The following is an 18,356-nucleotide window of genomic DNA, read 5'->3' on the forward strand; positions in this document are numbered from 1 at the left end:
ACCAGCAATCTCAGTGTTTCAGGTGTCGATGCTTTATCCCACTGTGCCACCACAGGTCAGGCTATATAGCAATTTCTTAACAACTGTTACTGCGGTCTCATTTCTAGTAGGAAAAGCTTCTACCTATCCTAGAAAGGTATCAATTACTTTAGTAAAATCTATTTCTAAATGTTCACCTAGGAAAGTTCCTCTCTCCCTGTTTCTCTTTATAATTTCTTTACTTTGCTCAGTATTTATTTGGGCACAGACTAAATACTAAGACATTATGCCTTCTGCAATGGATTCCAAGTCTGGCTTTTCTAATTATTTCTTTTTATTCTTAGTCATCCCTTTCCTGCTGGCAAAATCTTTTTCTAATTGGTTTTGAATAAACCTTTGGCAACAAGGGCTCTAGTAAAGGTACTAAAATTTCCTAAAAACCCCACTGGTTTTAGGGCTACCTTATTGGTAGTGTCATCAGCTGCTTGGTTTTTCTTTCTTTCTTTCTTTCCTTCTTTCTTTCTTTCTTTTTTTTGTATTTTTCTGAAGCTGGAAACGGGGAGAGACAGTCAGACAGATTCCCGCATGCGCCCGACCGGGATCCACCCGGCACACCCACCAGGGGGCGACGCTCTGCTCACCAGGGGGCAATGCTCTGCCCCTCCGGGGCGTCATTCTGCCATGACCAGAGCCACTCTAGCGCCTGGGGCAGAGGCCAAGGAGCCATCCCCAGCACCCGGGCCATCTTTGTTCCAATGGAGCCTTGACTGCGGGAGGGGAAGAGAGAGACAGAGAGGAAGGAGGGGGGGGTGGAGAAGCAAATGGGCGCTTCTCCTATGTGCCCTGGCCGGGAATCGAACCCGGGTCCCCCGCATGCCAGGCCGACGCTCTACCACTGAGCCAACCAGCCAGGGCCAGCTGCTTGGTTTTTCTAGAGTTTCTAGTGAGTCCCCCTCTTTTGGTGCCCTGGATAGTGGATGAAGGCCACTATTTCAGGGGAGCAGGCTCCTGCATTGTTGGGGTGAGAGTTTGAGCCTCATCTTTGTTAATTCTTAAGCCTTCTCCTGATGGCCCCTCTTTGACTGTGCCTGTCTTAGGTTGTTCCTGCCTTCAGGAATCTTACCTGTCTTTGGCTAACCAGCCATCCTAGGGGCCAAACAGAGTTATATGAGTGAGGGAGGAGCAATATCCCTTCTGAAATGCTTAGGTTTTCTTTTTAGCAGCTGATGTTTCTACTTTATTAAAAACTTATAATACATTTCCTTTCTAATTTCTAGAGCTGAATGTTATGTAAAGGCTAAGTTGACTGCCTTAGTATTTTCTGGTGCCTCTGGGTCTAGAGGTGCATAGACTCTGTAAGCTTTCCGTACTCTAAGAAAGCTGTAGGGGTCTTTTGAGGCTCCTGAATAACTTCTGACACATTAGACAAATTTATCGTTCTTTTCCTTAGTATCTTCCCTGATCCTGGCAAACAGAAACTGGTGGGAAGTGTCCAAAATTTCCTGTCCTGCTTGAGTATTAGGGTCCCACTTAGGCCAAGCAACCAGAAGCATTTTCTTGAGGTGGTCTTGGTTGTCCTAAGTGGGGCAGCGTATGTACAGTACAGATTCTAACAGTCCTGTTAGGGCTCGAGGCTTCCCCGAGAAAGGGGATTCTGAACTTTTTAATTCTATAGGTCACTTGGGAAAAAAGGATTTAAACTATGTCCTATTATATCTATGCCTCAAATTCTAAAGATCTAGTTAAAAGCACCAACTGAAATGACCAATACTTCATAAAATAAATCTTATAGTCTACTTAGTCATAAATCCCTTTTACATTCTAAGAAAACATACTTTATTTATGCTATAACTTTATGCACCCTAACAGATAATGTCTAAAAAGCTCAAGAGAAATAGATTTCTGTTCACATCCTTTAGCCCTTTTAATTTGGGCACAAAACTTAAATGTTTCCTATTACCACAATTAGTCATCCATTTTCTCCTTTCCACCTACTATGTTGAGAATTCTACTGTTAAGCTAATCAATAGTAATATTTGTCACTCTGGGTTTGGTGACTTAATATTGAACAATACTGCTTCCACGGTCTACATGCTCATGAGCAGACTGGACCTTACCCCTTTAACTGCTTCAGAAATTATAATAAGCTGAACACTTTATACACCGTATAAAAAGATATCATTAATAATCATTACATATATCTTAATATTTAAACCAAGATTTCAACATCACAGGGCTGTGAAATTGCAAATAAAAAGGAGAATTAACAAAAGACTCTTGAAATAACATACACATTTCTAACATAGAAAATATTTTTCCGGAACAACGGATCCTTGGTATAAAAGGAAGTCTTCGTATTTGGCAGACTATACAATTTTATATGTCTCATCATTAGTACAAATTTAGTACTGTAAAGTCAGTATCCAAGGCCACCATCACAGCTGCCTGGCTCATGCAGGTTCGCATTGGATTTGGACAGTTGGTAAAGAAACAATGGAGCCAAGAACTGGTGGGTCATCATCTTTAATCCTAGCTTTCACATGGCGGACAAGTAAAAACACACACTGGGCTCCAAAGCCCACTCACATTCAGTGCTCACAAAGCTACTGACTTATCCGAGTTTCCTAGAATCAAAGGTTTCTAGCTCACCAGACTTATTCACCTCTGTTCCCCATCTCCTTCCTTCTCTCTGCACAAACTAGCTTCTTACTCAGCACTCCACCATCTTGGCTGCTTCTCCTGGCCTCCTCCACATGGCCTTTCTCTGCTTTCCTCTCTAATGCTAATCTTAGGAACCAAGAGAGCAAGCTCCCGGTCTGCCCCACTTTATAGTGCAGAAATCAAAACCTTTAATCCAATATACAAAATAGGGAAGTCTCTGATACAAAGTCCACCCCACATCAAAAAGGGTGGGAAAGGCTTAGTCCTAAAACCAAGTCTTCGGCTATAAGAATCCTGCCTGCTTACAACCTGCCCCCCCCACACACACACACAATGCAAACTATAAGCGAGCAAACATATATGTCATATTTAAAAACTTATTTGACCAGCCTGACCTGTGGTGGCACAGTGGATAAAGCGTCGACCTGGAAATGCTGAGGTTGCCGGTTCAAAACCCTGGGCTTGCCTGGTCAAGACACATATGGGAGTTGATGCTTCCAGCTCCTCCCCACCTTCTCTCTCTCTCTCTCTCCCTCTCTGTCTCTCTCTCTTCCTTTCTCTCTCCTCTCTAAAATGAATAAATAAAATAAAAAAAAAAACTTATTTGACCAACAGAGGATTGTAAACTACTACCCCTCAATGAACCACTGATTTACTGAGAAAATAAGGAATGATCAAAATGCACTCACTATTTCGTAGCTATCCAGCTGGCATAAGAGATGCTAACCCTCTTTTTGACCTACAGTGCTTTACACCATTAAGTCATTTTAAGGGAATTGGTTGGGATGCCTGGAATTTCTGGTGCCTAAGGGGGAGCAGGCCCCAGGAGCTGCGTGAGGAGATGCCATTTGGCACTGCTGCTTGAAACATAAGTAAGTGCAGCGGGGGGCCCTGAACACTATGGAGATGGCACTATCCCTGCTGCCACTTTTCCCTTTTTTTTTCTTTTTGTAAACATGGCTTCTTTCTCTACCTCTTCTCCAGCAGACAGTAGCAAAACAATGGCCCCTCCCAAGTAGGAATGTAATCCAATCCACCACTTGCAATCAACTGCCCTGCTCTGAGGGCAAGCACACACGTGGCTTCCCAGTGCTATTTTTAACAATAAAAGTAGCAAACTAAAAAAAAAACAAATTTTACAAACTTATTTTCCCAACAATGGGCTATTCTAGTTCACATGAGGTCCTTAATTTCCCTGGGGACATAGTAACCCTGAAATCCCTTGAGAACCTTTTCTTACAATTCTTGACCATCATGGCTAAAGCACTGGGTCTCCCCTGTGAACCGCATGCCTCCCACATTAGACAACAATTATGCCACATGAAGAAATTGGGGAAGGATAGGGGAAATTTGCAGGGGACCCAACACTTGCTTTGGCCCTGTGGGAGAGTAGGAACCCTCTCCTAGTGTCAGTCTCGTTCATTCCACACTCATTCTCTTTCACACAACTTTTCCCACAACAGTGGAGGGTGACAAGTCACTACTCCTAACCTATGGAGGGCCAATGTGGCTTTCATGTCTTAGGGAGGGGGAGGGGAGAGGGAGCCGGAGGGTTTGTCTTTGATAATCCCATCACTGATCATCTATCACTCATGATCCCATCAGTCATTCCCCTTCCTGGAGCTGCAGTTCATTTCAAGGAACTGATAACCAGCAAGGTCCACACCCATGGTTTGTTCTTTTCCAAACATTTCTGTCTGGCCTGTTCCCTTTGCTTTCTCTAAGATTCTTTAAAGAAAAATCTAGCCTGACCAGGCATTGGCGTAGTGGATAGAGCATCCGACTGGGATGCGGAAGACCCAGGTTTGAGACCCCGAGGTCGCCGGCTTGAGCGCGGGCTCATCTGATTGAGCAAAAATTCACCAGCTTGGACTCAAGGTCCTTGGCTCAAGCAAGGGGTTACTCGGTCTGTTGAAGGCCCGTGGTCAAGGCACGTATGAGAAAGCAATCAATGAGCAACTAAGGTGTCGCAATGTGCAACGAAAAACTAATGATTGATGCTTCTCATCTCTCCATTCCTGTCTGTCTGTCCCTGTCTAACCCTCACTCTGACTCTTTCTCTGTCTCTGTAAAAATTAAATAAATAAAATAAAATTATAAAGAAAAGAAAAGTTCTAATCTTTTCTACTGTATACTTCCTCCAGCACTGTCTTAGGTCTTTAGTTAGTTTTAGCTTTAAGCAATATAATATTTCTATGAATTTTGCTTTGCTATTTTTTATACTTTGTGGGCTTTAGAATGGTTTTCTCAGAGTTGCCTTTCAAAAGTGACAACCATCTGCTGAGTCCACCTTGGAATATTAGCTCTCTTTAGTATAGGCTGTCAGTATATACCCCAGACCTGGAGATGGAAAAGGTTTTCCTGCAGACGGCCACTAAACCATATGGAGTTTATGAATTTCCCGTCACTTCTGCCTTCTGGTTTTAAGCCAGAAATATCCAATTGAAATCGCACCAGAGATTTTCCTGAGAAACAAAGAGAACCTACAAAACAGACAATTTGCTATTTATGTTTACACTTGACTTTTAGACACGGGAAGGGGGATGCCCGTCAGGAGCCTCCCAGGTGCTCGCCTGACTGACTGCGTAAACTCAGGTGCAGGCAACAGAGATCCCCATTTACACACCAATGACTCAGGGGTTTTTAAACAGAAACAGTAAGAGCAAAGAACAGGATCTCAACATGGACAGTGTTGGGCAGATAAAATATATTATGCTCACTTTGTTAAAGATGGCGCTGCCCACATGGAAGCCTGTAGCCCAGGTGATATTAATGTGTGTTGGGGGCGGGCTGTGGGCAGGCAGGATCCTTGTAGCCTGGGGCTTGGTTTTAGGACTAAGCCTTTCCCACCCTTTTTGATGTGGGTTGGTGCAATCCCATCATGCCTCAGATAAGTGACTTTGTATTAGAGACTTCCCTATTTTGTATATTAGATTAAAGGTTTTGATGTCTACAGTATAAAATGGGGGCAGATGGGAGCTTGCTTTTAGTTCCTGAGATTAACATTAGAGGAGAGAGCAGAGAGGAGAGCAGAGAGAGGCCACATGGAGGAGGCCAGGAGAAGCAGCCAAGATGGCAGAGTGTTGAGTGAGAGGCCAGTTTGTGCAGAGAGAAGGAAGGAGATGGGGAACAGAGGTGAATAAGTCTGGTGAGCTAGAAACCTTTGATTCTAGGAAACTCGGATAAGTCAGTAGCTTTGTGAGCACTGAATGTGAGTGGGTTTTGGAGCCTATTGTGTGTTTTTACTTGCCCGCCGGGTGCAAGCTAGGATTAAAGATGATGGCCCACCAGTTTTTGGCTCCGTTGTTTCTTTACCGACTGTCCGAATCCAATGCGAACCTGCATGAGCCAGGCAGCTGTGATGGTGGCTTTGGATACTGGCTTTACAGATAGATAGCAAAAAGGTGTCCTGGGAAATCTGAGGCAGGAAGTTAACTTAGTCCCCACTAATTGCCTTCCCTGAGAGCACAAGAAGACATGTCCAGGGAAGTCCGAGGGAGGACTTAGTCCTCACTAAGTGCCTTCGAACAGATGTCCCCACAAACAGACGTCCCCACTAGTCTTCCCTGAGAGCATAAACAAATATGTCTCGGGAAGTCCGAGGCAGGACTTAACTCTCCGCCAACATCTTGGCCCTGGAGAGCCTATTGCGTAAGTCTGATCGCGTCTGATCCTTTTTCGCAATAGTTCCAGATTGACTAGTCACAAACAGAAAAGCTAGAATTCAAAGCAGAAAGCTAGAATTCAGTAAAGTGAAAGATTTGCTTTACTTACCTCTGGAGGTCAGAATGTACACTCCTTGATTTCTCTGCCAAATCATCAAATTTTAGGGACTGGGAGGTGTCTGCCGAGAAGTTGTCCACAGGAAAACTGGAGCCCTGGAACATCTCAGGGGGTGCCTCTCCTAGAGATCCAACGGGGTCAGGCAAACTTCCGGAGAGGTCAGCTTGTCTGGGTTTCTTTACCGTGGCTAGTAGCCGCGGCCACCATCACAGCCGCCTGGCCTGGGCAGGTTCACATTTGATTCGGACAGATGGAATGTTTCATTTGACTTGAATGAAACAACGGAGCCAAGAACTGGTGGGCCATTACCTTTAATCCTAGCTCGCACTCAAGAAAATACACACAGTGGGAAAACACTTTCCTTTTCATTCAGGGCTCCCAAAGCCACGGACTTATCTGAGTTTTCCTAGAATCAAAGGTTTCTACTTCACCAGCCTTATTCACCTCTGTCCCTCATTTCCTTCTCTCTGCATAAACTGGTTTCTCCTTCAGCACTCTGCCATCTTGGCTGCCTCTCCTCTGCAAATCTGATGACAGGATCTGAGAGAGAGAGCCCCTGGTCTCTCTCATTTTATAGTGTAGAAATTAAAGCCTTTAAGCCAGTATACAAATAAGGAAGTCACTAATACAAAGCCACTTATTTGAGGCATAAATGGGATTCCTCATAAGAGTGCACCACCCCACTTCATGTAACAGTCAAGGGCAGGCATGGCCAACATATGGCCCATGGGCTGGATCCAGCCCGCGTAATGAGTTTATATGGCTTGCGACTAAATTTTTAATTTTCTCCACTACTTTAAAATCTCAGCTACTCAGAAGCGGAAGTGTCTTTATTTTATTTTTGTATTTTTCTGAAGTTGGAAATGGGGAGGCAGTCAGACAGACTCCCGCATGCGCCCAACTGGGATGCACCCGGCATGCCCACCAGGGGGCGATGCTCCGCCCACCTGGGGTGTTGCTCTGTTACAACCAGAGCCATTCTAGCGCCTGAGGCAGAGGTCACAGAGCCATCCTCAGCGCCCGGGCAATGGAGCCTTGGCTGCAGGAAGGGAAGAGAGAGAGAGAGAGAGAGGAAGGAGAGGGGGAGGGGTGGAGAAGCAGATGGGCACTTCTCCTGTGTGCCCTGGCCAGGAATCGAACCTGGGACTCCTGCACGCCAGGCTGATGCTCTACCACTGAGCCAACTGGCCAGGGCCCGGCGGAAGTGTCTTTGATTATTGGAAATCAAGATATTTAAGAAGATAGTGATACGTGGAAAAGAATTCTGCGTGTGACTAATCTAGGGTTAACTTCCAATAATTGGTCAAATGGATTTGTGATAGTTTTTTATTTTTTAAAAAAATTCCATTATAAAGATTTTCAACTTTTGTACTCTTTTTTTTTTTTGTTTTTTGTTTTTGTATTTTTCTGAAGCTGGAAACGGGGAGAGACAGTCAGACAGACTCCTGCATGTGCCCGACTGGGATCCACCCAGCACGCCCACCAGGGGGCGACGCTCTGCCTACCAGGAGGCAATGCTCTGCCCCTCCGGGGCGTCGCTCTGTTGCGACCAGAGCCACTCTAGTGCCTGGGGCAGAGGCCAAGGAGCCATCCCCAGCGCCTGGGCCATCTTTGCTCCAATGGAGCCTCGCTGCAGGAGGGGAAGAGAGAGACAGAGAGGAAGGAGAGGGGGAGGGGTGGAGAAGCAGATGGGCGCTTCTCCTGTGTGCCCTGGCTGGGAATCGAACCCGGGACCTCCGCACGCCAGGCCGACGCTCTACCACTGAGCCAAGTGGCTAGGGCCTGTACTCATTTATACTCTATATGAACTGTTTGACGTTTAGCAGTGATGTGAACCCCACATTCTTTTAGGCGGAATTTGCCAGTGCGCACCCAAAGTCAAACAGTTCGTTATTTTTGTTAAGTGTGCTGAATCAAGTGGCATTGTAGCATAGCTGCTGTTGATAACTGAAAATGTGTCCAGGCTGTTTGTAAAATGAAGTAATTGTTTTATTTGCGATATAACCCCTTCAAGCTCATTCTATTAATTAAATAGTTTTGATTGATTGTGATACATTTTGGATATTTATATGGTATGTAATTATATTTTTATTAAAATAATATTATATATTAAAATTTTTTCACTCATATTTATTCATAAACAAATTATATAAAAAATTTTGTTTACTTAAATGAATCGTTTTTGTATTTAACATTTTTTAATTTTAATATTTTGTCCGGCCTGTGAAAAAAGTTTTCTGTTTAATCTGGCCCAGGGGCAAAAACTGTTGGCCATGCCTGGTCAAGGGTGTGGGGAAAAGCTTAGTGTTGAGAAGATCTTAGTATTAAAAGGGTGGGAAAAGCTTAGTCTTAAAAATAAGCTTTAGGCCAGGGGTCCCCAAACTACGGCCTGCGGGCTGCATGTGGACCCCTGAGGCCATTTATCCAGCCCCCGCCGCACTTCTGGAAGGGGCACCTCTTTCATTGGTAGTCAATGAGAGCAGCATAGTTCCCATTGAAATACTGGTCAGTTTGTTGATTTAAATTTACTTGTTCTTTATTTTAAATATTGTATTTTCTCTGGCCGGTTGGCTCAGTGGTAGAGCATCGGCCTGGCGTGCAGGAGTCCAAAAAAATATTGTATTTGTTCCCGTATTGTTTTTTTTTACTTTAAAATTAAGATATGTGCAGTGTGCATAGGGATTTGTTCATAGTTTTTTTTTTTTTTTTTTTTTTTTTGTATTTTTCTGAAGCTGGAAACTGGGAGGCAGTCAGACAGACTCCTGCATGCGCCCGACGGGGATCCACCCGGCATGCCCACCAGGGGGCGATGCTCCGCCCATCTGGGCCGTTGCCTGTTGCAACCAGAGCCATTCTAGTGCCTGAGGCAGAGGCCATAGAGCCACCCTCAGCGCCCAGGCAAACTTTGCTCCAATGGAGCCTTGGCTGCGGGAGGGGAAGAGAGAGACAGAGAGGAAGGAGAGGGGGAGGGGAGGGTTGGAGAAACAGATGGGCGCGTCTCCTGTGTGCCCTGGCCGGGAATTGAACCCAGGACTCCTGCACGCCAGGCCAACGCTCTACCACTGAGCCAACCGGCCAGGGCCTGTTCATAGTTTTTTTTATGTTTCCGGCCCTCCAATGGTCTGTGGGACAGTGAACTGGCCCCCTGTGTAAAAAGTTTGGGGGCCCCTGCCTTAGGCTATAAGGACGCTGCCTGCTTACAGCCTGTCCCCCACACCAAATGCAAACTATAAGCGAGAAAACATATACATCATATTTGGAAACTTATTTGACCCACAATGCAGAACACCAGAATCTCACTGGAGCCTCCAAGTGTTGTAATGTAACCTGCGAGTTCCACTAAGACACCAAATCCAGATGAATTTTTGAGGAATTTATTTAGTTTTAAAGCCAGGAGGCACGGCCAGAGCCACTATCACAGCAGCCGCCTGGCCCATGCAGGTTCGCATTGGATTCGGACAGTCGGTAAAGAAACAACGGAGCCAAGAACTGATGGGCCTTCATCTTTAATCCTAGCTTGCACCCGGCGGGCAAGTAAAAATACACACTGGGCTCCAAAACCCAATCACATTCAGTGCTCACAAAGCTACTGATTTATCCGAGTTTCCTAGAATCAAAGGTTTTTAGCTCACCAGCCTTATTCTCCTCAGTTCCCCATCTCCTTCCTTTTCCCAGAAACAAACTCTACACAAACTGGCATCTCACTAGGCACTCTGCCATCTTGGCTGCTTCTCCTGGCCTCCTCCACGTGGCCTTTCTCTGCTCTCCTCTGCTCTCTCTTCTAATGATAATCTCAGGAACCAAGCGCCGCAAGCTCTCGTTCTACCCCCATTTTATAGTGTAGAAATCCAAACCTTTAATCCAATATACATAATAGGGAAGTCTCTAATACTAAGTCACTTCTCTGAGGCATGACTGGATTGTACCACCCCATATCAAAACGGGTGGGAAAGGCCTAATCCCAAAACCAAGCCCCAGGCTACAAGAATTCTGTCTGCCCCCAACACACATTAATATCACCTGGGTGACGGCATCTTTAACAAAGTGAGCATAATACATTTTATCCGCCCAACACTAGTGTTGGTCAAATAAGTTTGTAAATATGATATATATGTTTGCTCGCTTATAGTTTGCATTGGATGTGGGGGACAGGTTGAAAGGAGGCAGGATTCGTATAGCCTAAGCCTAGGCTTGGTTTTAGGACTAAGCCTTTCCTACCCTTTTTGATATAGGGTGGTGCACTTTCATGAGGAATCCCATTATGCCTCGGATAAGTGACTTTGTATCAGAGACTTCCTTATTTGTATATTGGATTAAAGGTTTTGATTTCTATACTATAAGTGGGGCAGACCGGGAGCTTGCTCTCAGTTCCTGAGATTAGCATTAGAGGCGAGAGCAGAGAAAGACCACGTAGAAAAGGCCAGGAGAAGCAGCCAAGATGGTGGAGTGTTGAGTGAGAAGCCAGTTTGTGCAGTTTGTGCAGGGAGGAGATGAGGAACAGAGGTGAATAAGGCTGGTGAGCGAGAAACCTTTTATTTTTTATTTTTATTTTTTATTTGGACAGTATTCCATTTATTCATAAAGCTGAAATCTAAACTGTAAAAAAAGCATCTAATACAGAATGCTGTTGATGAAAATAAACCATGGCTCCTTCAGCAACTGGACGTACAGCATTTCACTGGGATATTTGGCTATTCCAAGAGACACTCCTGTGAGTCATTAAGGTAAGAAACCTTTGATTCTCGGAAACTCGGATAAGTCAGTAGCTTTGTGAGCACTGAATGAGTGGGTTTTAAAGCCCATTGTGTGTTTTTACTTGCCCTCCAGATGCAAGCTAGGATTAAATATGATGGCCCACCAGTTTTTGGCTCTGTTGTTTCATTACCATCTGTCTGAATCTAATGTGAACCTTCATGGGCCAGGTGGCTGTGATGGTGGCCTTGACTACTGGCCTTATAGAAATCAAAACCTTTAATCCAATATACAAACAAGAAAGTCTCTGATACAAAGTCACTTATCTGAGGCATAATGGGATTCCTCATGAGAGTGCACCACCCTACATCATGCAACAGTCAAGGGTGTGGGGAAAAGCTTAGTCTTAAAACCAAGCCTTAGGCTATAACGACCTGGCCTGCTTACAGCCTGTCCCCCCCCCCAATACAAACTATAAGCGAGCCAACATATATATCATATTTACAAACTTATTTGACAAACACCTTGTAAGCCAGGAAGTTCCTGCATTCTTCTCTTTCCTTTCTCCAAAGAATGGAGGGGATAAGAGGCCTGACTTTTCTGGTTTAAAATGGCGTTGCTAATGCTAAGATTTACAGTTCTTGGGCAGCTTATCACAGAAGGAGCGGCTAGAATTAGGGGGAGACCTCAATTCTCCAGTCAGGTGAGGAGCTCCTCCAGATGGTTTCTGAAGAAACTGTTACATGTCCCCACTCCAGAGACAGAAATCTATTCCCTTCTGCAGGGCTACTCCCAGGCCTGAGGGAAGGAGGAAGGAGGAGGGGAATGAGGGCAAACCGGTGGGAGAGGCTTCCAGTTGTTCCTCTCCTGGGCCTTGCCATGAATCTTAGCTTCTTCAGAAGGACCTGGGAGTGGCTTCCTACAGGTTTGTCTGAGGTCCTACAAGCCAGGAAGGTTGCTGCAAACAGCTAACCAAGTCACTTCAGGTGGGGAATACTCGGCAAGACATGTGACTCGGGCGGCCATTTTCTCACACCCTGCCAGTATCCATCTTCCACTGTAGACAAAGACACTGACCGTCCCCCTCATCTGAAGCGCTCATGATTATCTCCTGGTCATTAAGTTTCAGAACAGGCATATTTAGGCCTAGGCAGAGGACCGCAGAGAGAAGATCTTGGTTTACAAGTAGATTATACGGCCACAGCAGTCAAGCCGCCGCTAACCCCTCCCGTTTTCTCCTCCTTCCCCACCTCCTTCCTCCCCCCTCAACTATTTCCTTACCTTAGGAGGCGGCCGGGAGGCGGGGCCCTAGCGGCCGCAGGAAAGGGACGGGCTGGCGCGAGCTGTCAGCCCGAAGTCCTGCCCCCTTGGAGTGCAAGCGCCTCGGAGCTGCAGCCCAGAGGCTGGGATCCGGAAGCCGGAAAGAAGCGGCCCGAGAGCAGCGTCTGGGCTGAGTGCTGTGTTGCGGTCCTCTACTCTCAGATCCCCGCCGGAAGTGGAGGTAAGAGACGACTCCTTTTTAGTAGTGAGCACTCACCCCTCAGGTGGCGCGGCAAGCGCAGTTTTGTTTTTTTTTTTGAGGTGAAACAAGAGGCGCCCTCCATCCAGGAATAAAGAGGTCAAGAGCAGGCTCCGTTCTTGGGTTAAGGGCCCAGGGCCCAGATGAAAGGCAGAGGTAGCTCCGCACGTGGACATACGCCCAGATGCAATCTTGTGAGGTACAGAGATGCGGCCCCACTCCATTTAGACAGCTGTAGAGGAGCTTAGATCTCTTTCTCTCCATCCAGGGTGAAAACACAGGACCCACCCTCAAGTGTAAGGGCCAATCTGTTACAGCTGGGTTGCCATGCACATCTCCCTGCAGAGAACCAGAGATCCTATTCCCTTCAGTGCTAATACACTGCTGACTTCAACCCACATAAAAGATAAATAGATCTTTTCCATCCTACCTCCCATGGAAGGGTATAGAATAGCCCACAGCAGGCAAGGTACAGACCCCACTCATGCAAAGCTGGGATAGGTGGCACTAATGTTACCTTGTAGTAAAGACAGGCATATCAGCCCCACCCCACAGGCCACCCCAGGGTAGAGTCCCAGGACCACCCTCTGTACAACTAAGAGATGTACAGACCTTCCTTGCTTCCTCATGCAGCAGATATGTACACAGCCACTGTATCAGTTTTCTCAGTCCCTCTCCATCCCAGACTAAAAGGACAGAGATATTCTGTCCACCCCTTCCCAGTTACCAAGGAACAGACCCCAACAACATGTACAGGCACAGATTTTCTTCCCTCCCTCAAGATTTTTCATTGACCTCAGTCCACATAGGCAATGAGGCCCCTCTTCCTAGGATTGGTCCTTACGCCCTTTTAAAGTAGGTGAGAAAGGAAAAAGAACTATTATTAATACCTACTGTGGGAATAGGTCGTCCTAACATAATCTCTCCCCTCAGTGTAGAGAGGTTTAGTGCTATTCCCTTACCTACAGGGTGGAGAATTGAGGACCAAGGACCCCATCTGATGAATTGTGGCATTGACCCCACCCAGGAAGAGAGGTTAGAGCTAGCCTCTGTTTGGGTCCTGTGGTACTGCTTTCCCTGTGTAGATTCAGTTATACCAAGCTTCAGTATCGTCCCTTTTCCCAGATTCTCTCACTGTTAGGGCTTCCTTATCATGTTTTTTAACATTTTATTTTGCTTTTTGTGGGCTCAGAGGAGGCTTGTAGCATTGTGATTCCCCAGTCCTGTCTTCTTTTTCCATTCTGACAGGAAGAAGAAAGCCTGCAGATTTGAACCTATCTCCTTTTAAGTGGATCATCATGATGAAACTTAGACACAGTGAGTTTCTTTTACCACCCTCTGTCAATTCTGAGCTTTAATGAGTATTCATAGTATTTCAAGGCAGCTTTAAGACATTGCGCAGAATGCACCAGTTCACTCTGTCTGACTTGTATTTGGTATCATTGTCGTCTTCCCAACTTCCTTATGAGGTCATGCTCCCTTTGTCCCCATTCCCATTTTACAGATGAGAAACTGAGGCTCTGCAAGATTAAGTGACTTGATCTGAGTTGAATAGCAGTAAATATCATACCACACTCCCTGGAACCCTAACACACCCTAACATTTTTTCTTTTTAAGTTGTACCTTTAAGTTGGTCCTATAAGTTGTACTAGTGGCAAAGAAAATGGACTCTGGAGGCAGACTGAGTTTGAATCTTAGCTTTTCAACTTACCAGTTGTGTGATCTTTGGCAAGTTACTTAACTTCAGTCTCTTTATTTAAAAAATGAGGTAATAGTAGTATTTACCTAATGTAGTATCTGCCTAATACTGTTGTTATGAGAATTTAATGAGTTAAAACAGGTAAGGTACTTAAAACAGTGCCTGGCACTGTGGATGGCATACTGGGTAGACTGGATGAGAATTGTATAACCCCAGTAGCCCTGTATTCTGTGTGGATGGTGGCCTTGCCTATGTAGGGCTTGATAAAAAAAATTCAATGTATTTACTTTATGTAATCATAAAAAGTGTCATTATGAATCAGACTTTGGTATTTCAATACCAAAAGCTAATAATTATTTTTTCAAGTAACACAAGAACAATGAATAAAATCAACAAAATTTAAGAACATCAAATACCAAATGATAATAAAGTTATTGATAGTGATAAAGAAGACCATAATTAGCTGGTTAAGTGGAGTATATGCATACAGAAGAACCCTGGCAGTTTAAAATAATGAGGAAGTCCTATATGGGAATATGTGGAAAGACTATATTGTATGGAAAAACTATTAGATGAAAGATCTCCAGGATTTGTTAAGTGAAGAAAGCAAGATACTGACAAGAGTACATACTATTTACCTTTTGTGGGAGAAAATAAGGTGAAATAAGAGTATCTTTGTATATGCAGAAAGAAACTGAATGATGAACAATAAACTAATAAAATGATTTCTTATTGTGAGGGGATTACGTGACTAGGGACAAGTGTGGGAGGGAGACCTCTCAAAGTACACCTTTTTAAATTACCTTACACCTCTCAGAATTACTGTCATCAATAAATCAACAGATAATACGTGTTGGCAAGGATGTGGAGAAAAGGGAACCCTTGTGCACTGCTGGCGAGAATGCAGACTGTTGCAGCCACTGTAGAAAGCAATATGGAATTACAATTACCTCAAAAAATTAAAAATGGCGTGACCAGGTGGTTGTGCAGTGGCTAGAACGTTTGCCTGGTATGCTGAGGACCCACATTCAAAGCCCTCAGGTGGCTGGCTTGAGTGTGGATTCACCAGCTTGAGTGCGGTCGCCAGCTTGAGTGTGGGATCACAGATATGACCCCATGGTTGTTGGCTTGAGCCCAAAGGTTGCTGGCTTGAGCAAGGGGTCACTGGCTCAGCTGGAGGCCCCCCCCAGTCAAGGCACCTATGAGAAAGCAATCTGAACAACTAAGGTGCCGCAACAACAAGTAAATGCTTCTCATCTCTCTCCCTTCCTCTCTGTCTGTCCCTGTCTCTCTCTTTCTCAAACAAAAGTTAAAAATGGAACGGACATATGACCCAGCAATTCCAGTCCTGGGAATATATCTAAAGAAACCTGAAACAATAATGCAAAAGAATATGTGCGCCCCTATGTTCACTGCAGCGTTATTTACAGTAGCCAAGGTTTGGAAGCAGCCTAAGTGCCTACCCGAAGATGAGTGGATAAGACAGCTGTGGTGCATTTACACAATGGAATACTACTCATTTGTACTAAAGAAGGACATCTTAGGCCCTGGCCGGATGGCTCAGCGGTAGAGCGTTGGCCTGGCGTGCGGGGCACCCGGGTTCGATTCCCGGCCAGGGCACATAGGAGAAGCGCCCATCTGCTTCTCCACCCTCCCCTCCTTACTCTCTGTCTCTCTCTTCCCCTCCCACAGCCAAGGCTCCATTGGAGCAAAGATGACCTGGGCGCTGGGGATGGCTCCTTGGCCTCTGCCCCAAGCGCTAGAGTGGCTCTGGTTGCAACAGAGTGACGCCTCGGAGGGGCAGAGCATCGCCCCTGGTGGGCGTGCCGGGTAGATCCCCGTCTGGTGCATGCGGGAGTCTGTCTGACTGTCTCTCCCCGTTTCCAGCTTCTAAAAAAAAAAAAAAAGAGGGACATCTTACCCTTTTAGAAAGCATGGATGGAACTGGAGAATATTATGCTTAGTGAAATAAGCCAGTCAGAGAAAGACAAGTACATAATTTCACTTATATGTGGAGTCTAGTGAACAAAATAAACTAACAAACAAAATAGAAACAGAATCAAAGTATACCTTTTTATTTTGGAACCCTATGACCTGTTCCAGAGCAATCATACACATTTATATTAGTCGGGAAAATGGTGAACATTAAATTGAATAGAAAAACTTGATATGTGTACACAAAACAGGCTTTCACTGGTGAATTGCAACGAACGAATATAATGAGTAACTGGGATGATTGCAGTGGTAGATGGGGGTAATGCCAAGTGGTGCAGCTAGAGATACTTAGACCCAAATGGTAATGATGATTAAATCTGGGAATGCTATTGAGGGAACCCACAAAGAATTCAAATACGGATTCAACTGCTGTAGTTTTCTTTTTTGTTTTTGTTTTGTTTCTGTTGCACATTGTTGGAGGGTGTGTTTTTTTTTTTTACAGAGAGAGAGTCAGAGAGAGGGATAGACAGGGACAGACAGACAGGAATGGAGAGATGAGAAGCATCAATCATTAGTTTTTCGTTGCACGTTGCAACACCTTTATTGTTCATTGATTGCTTTCTCATATGTGCCTTGACCGCGGGCCTTCAGCAGACCGAGTAACCCCTTGCTTGAGCCAGCGACCTTGGGTCCAAGCTGGTGAATTTTTGCTCAGACCAGATGAGCCCACGCTCAAGCTAGCGACCTTGGGGTCTTGAACCTGGGTCTTCCACATCCCAGTCCGACGCTCTATCCACTGTGCCACCGCCCGGTCAGGCGGAGAGTGTGTTTTATCACTTAAAAGATTTACACTGATCAGTTATTGGTGGCATAGGTATATAATCCATTGTAACGACGACAGACTGAATGGAAGCTGCACAGGGAGGGAAGGGGCTGGCTGATGAATAAGGAACAGAATGGAGGCCTCAGTGTTTTGGAAGTCTAGGAGGTCGAACAAATAAGCCTGAAGCTAGTTGAGGGGGATAGAAGCAGTTAGAGATAATGATCATCGATGTCCCCATAGCAGTGGGTGGGCAAGTGGCTGTATGGAGTGGGGGGGTCCCTGGAAGTGAAGATATTGGGGAAGTGGGAAACTGGAGTGTTGGAAGGGGCTCAGAGATCGCCAAAGTTACCTAGGTTGATGGTGGCAAGAACTGGGTTGAAAGTAAAGCTCTGAGCCAAGTGCTTCCATAAATGAGGAAAAGTGACTTATAGGTGACAGATGCGTAGCAGCCCAGCAGTCTTAAAAAGAGCAGGATTTCCCTCCTTCTTTACTTATTTTTTTTTTTTAACAAGAGGGAGAAATAGTCTTGGTTTGGCAATGGTGAGTCCAGAGGACACCTCCTCTACCTACTGGCCCCAAGGTATTCATGTGCCAGAGAAAACAACAGCCACCATTCCAGAGGCCTGCAGGAGAAGCAGTGTTCTCAGAGCTGAGTCTCCATTAAGGCAAGAGCTTGGGGAATTGTTCCTGAGGAGAGAGGGAAGCAATAGGGGAGTGCTGAACTCCCGAGTGGGAGTTTCAGAGGACGGAGTGGGAAATTTGAAGCAGAGGCAGAGGGAGGATAGTGGTGGTGGAGTCGGTGCCAGGCTGGGTGTACAGGGATGTGGCAGGGTTGGAATATGGGAGATGACGGGTTACTGGAGAGCTTTGTCGTTGAGTATTGACTGATGTCAGAATTGGTGGGTGGAGACATTGAGGCTCAGAGATTTGAGAAAATTCTTCAGGGTGATATAGCTAGGAATCTCGGTGTGACTGGCTGCAAAATGGTAGCTATTTTCTCTCTGAAGTTATTTAAAACAACAACAAAACAAGAGCAGTGGCTCCTGGGTACTGCAGGGCTGTGAGTGATGACTGCACCCTTCCCCTCCTCCCTTCTCTCCTCTCCTCCCTTCTCTCCTCCCTTGTCTCCTTGTCTCCTCCCTTCTCTCTGAAGCAGATGTTTTTGCCCTCCCTACCTGATGTATTTGCTTTCATTGTGTGCATGTCTCCTGCACAAGCCCTCCGTTTCCAGGGAACATATGCAGATGGAAATTGTTGAGTAAAAT

The 18,356-nt window shown here is 45.4% G+C and overlaps 1 protein-coding gene and 1 long non-coding RNA gene across 4 annotated transcripts in view; one reads left to right on the plus strand and one right to left on the minus strand.

Annotated features, from left to right (window-relative positions):
• The window catches only part of LOC136317114 (uncharacterized), a 56,231-nt gene extending 43,709 nt beyond the window's left edge, over positions 1–12,522 (minus strand). The window contains exon 1 of the long non-coding RNA XR_010727840.1: positions 12,397–12,522. This is a non-coding gene — a long non-coding RNA (uncharacterized lncRNA). The remainder of the gene's footprint in view (positions 1–12,396) is intronic.
• The window catches only part of GNL3L (G protein nucleolar 3 like), a 30,417-nt gene continuing 24,549 nt past the window's right edge, over positions 12,489–18,356 (plus strand). Inside the window, exons 1-2 of one of the 3 annotated variants that reach the window (XM_066249650.1) lie at positions 12,489–12,616; positions 13,883–13,951. In XM_066249650.1, the coding sequence (XP_066105747.1) occupies positions 13,933–13,951 (19 nt within the window). In that variant the 5' untranslated portion in view covers positions 12,489–12,616; positions 13,883–13,932. Of the gene's footprint in view, positions 12,617–12,671; positions 12,734–13,650; positions 13,670–13,882; positions 13,952–18,356 lie in introns of those variants that run through there. The other 2 variants (XM_066249648.1, XM_066249649.1) reach the window with 2 other exon arrangements.

This window comes from Saccopteryx bilineata, chromosome X, assembly GCF_036850765.1.
Source record: "Saccopteryx bilineata isolate mSacBil1 chromosome X, mSacBil1_pri_phased_curated, whole genome shotgun sequence".
Lineage (NCBI taxonomy): Eukaryota > Metazoa > Chordata > Mammalia > Chiroptera > Emballonuridae > Saccopteryx > Saccopteryx bilineata.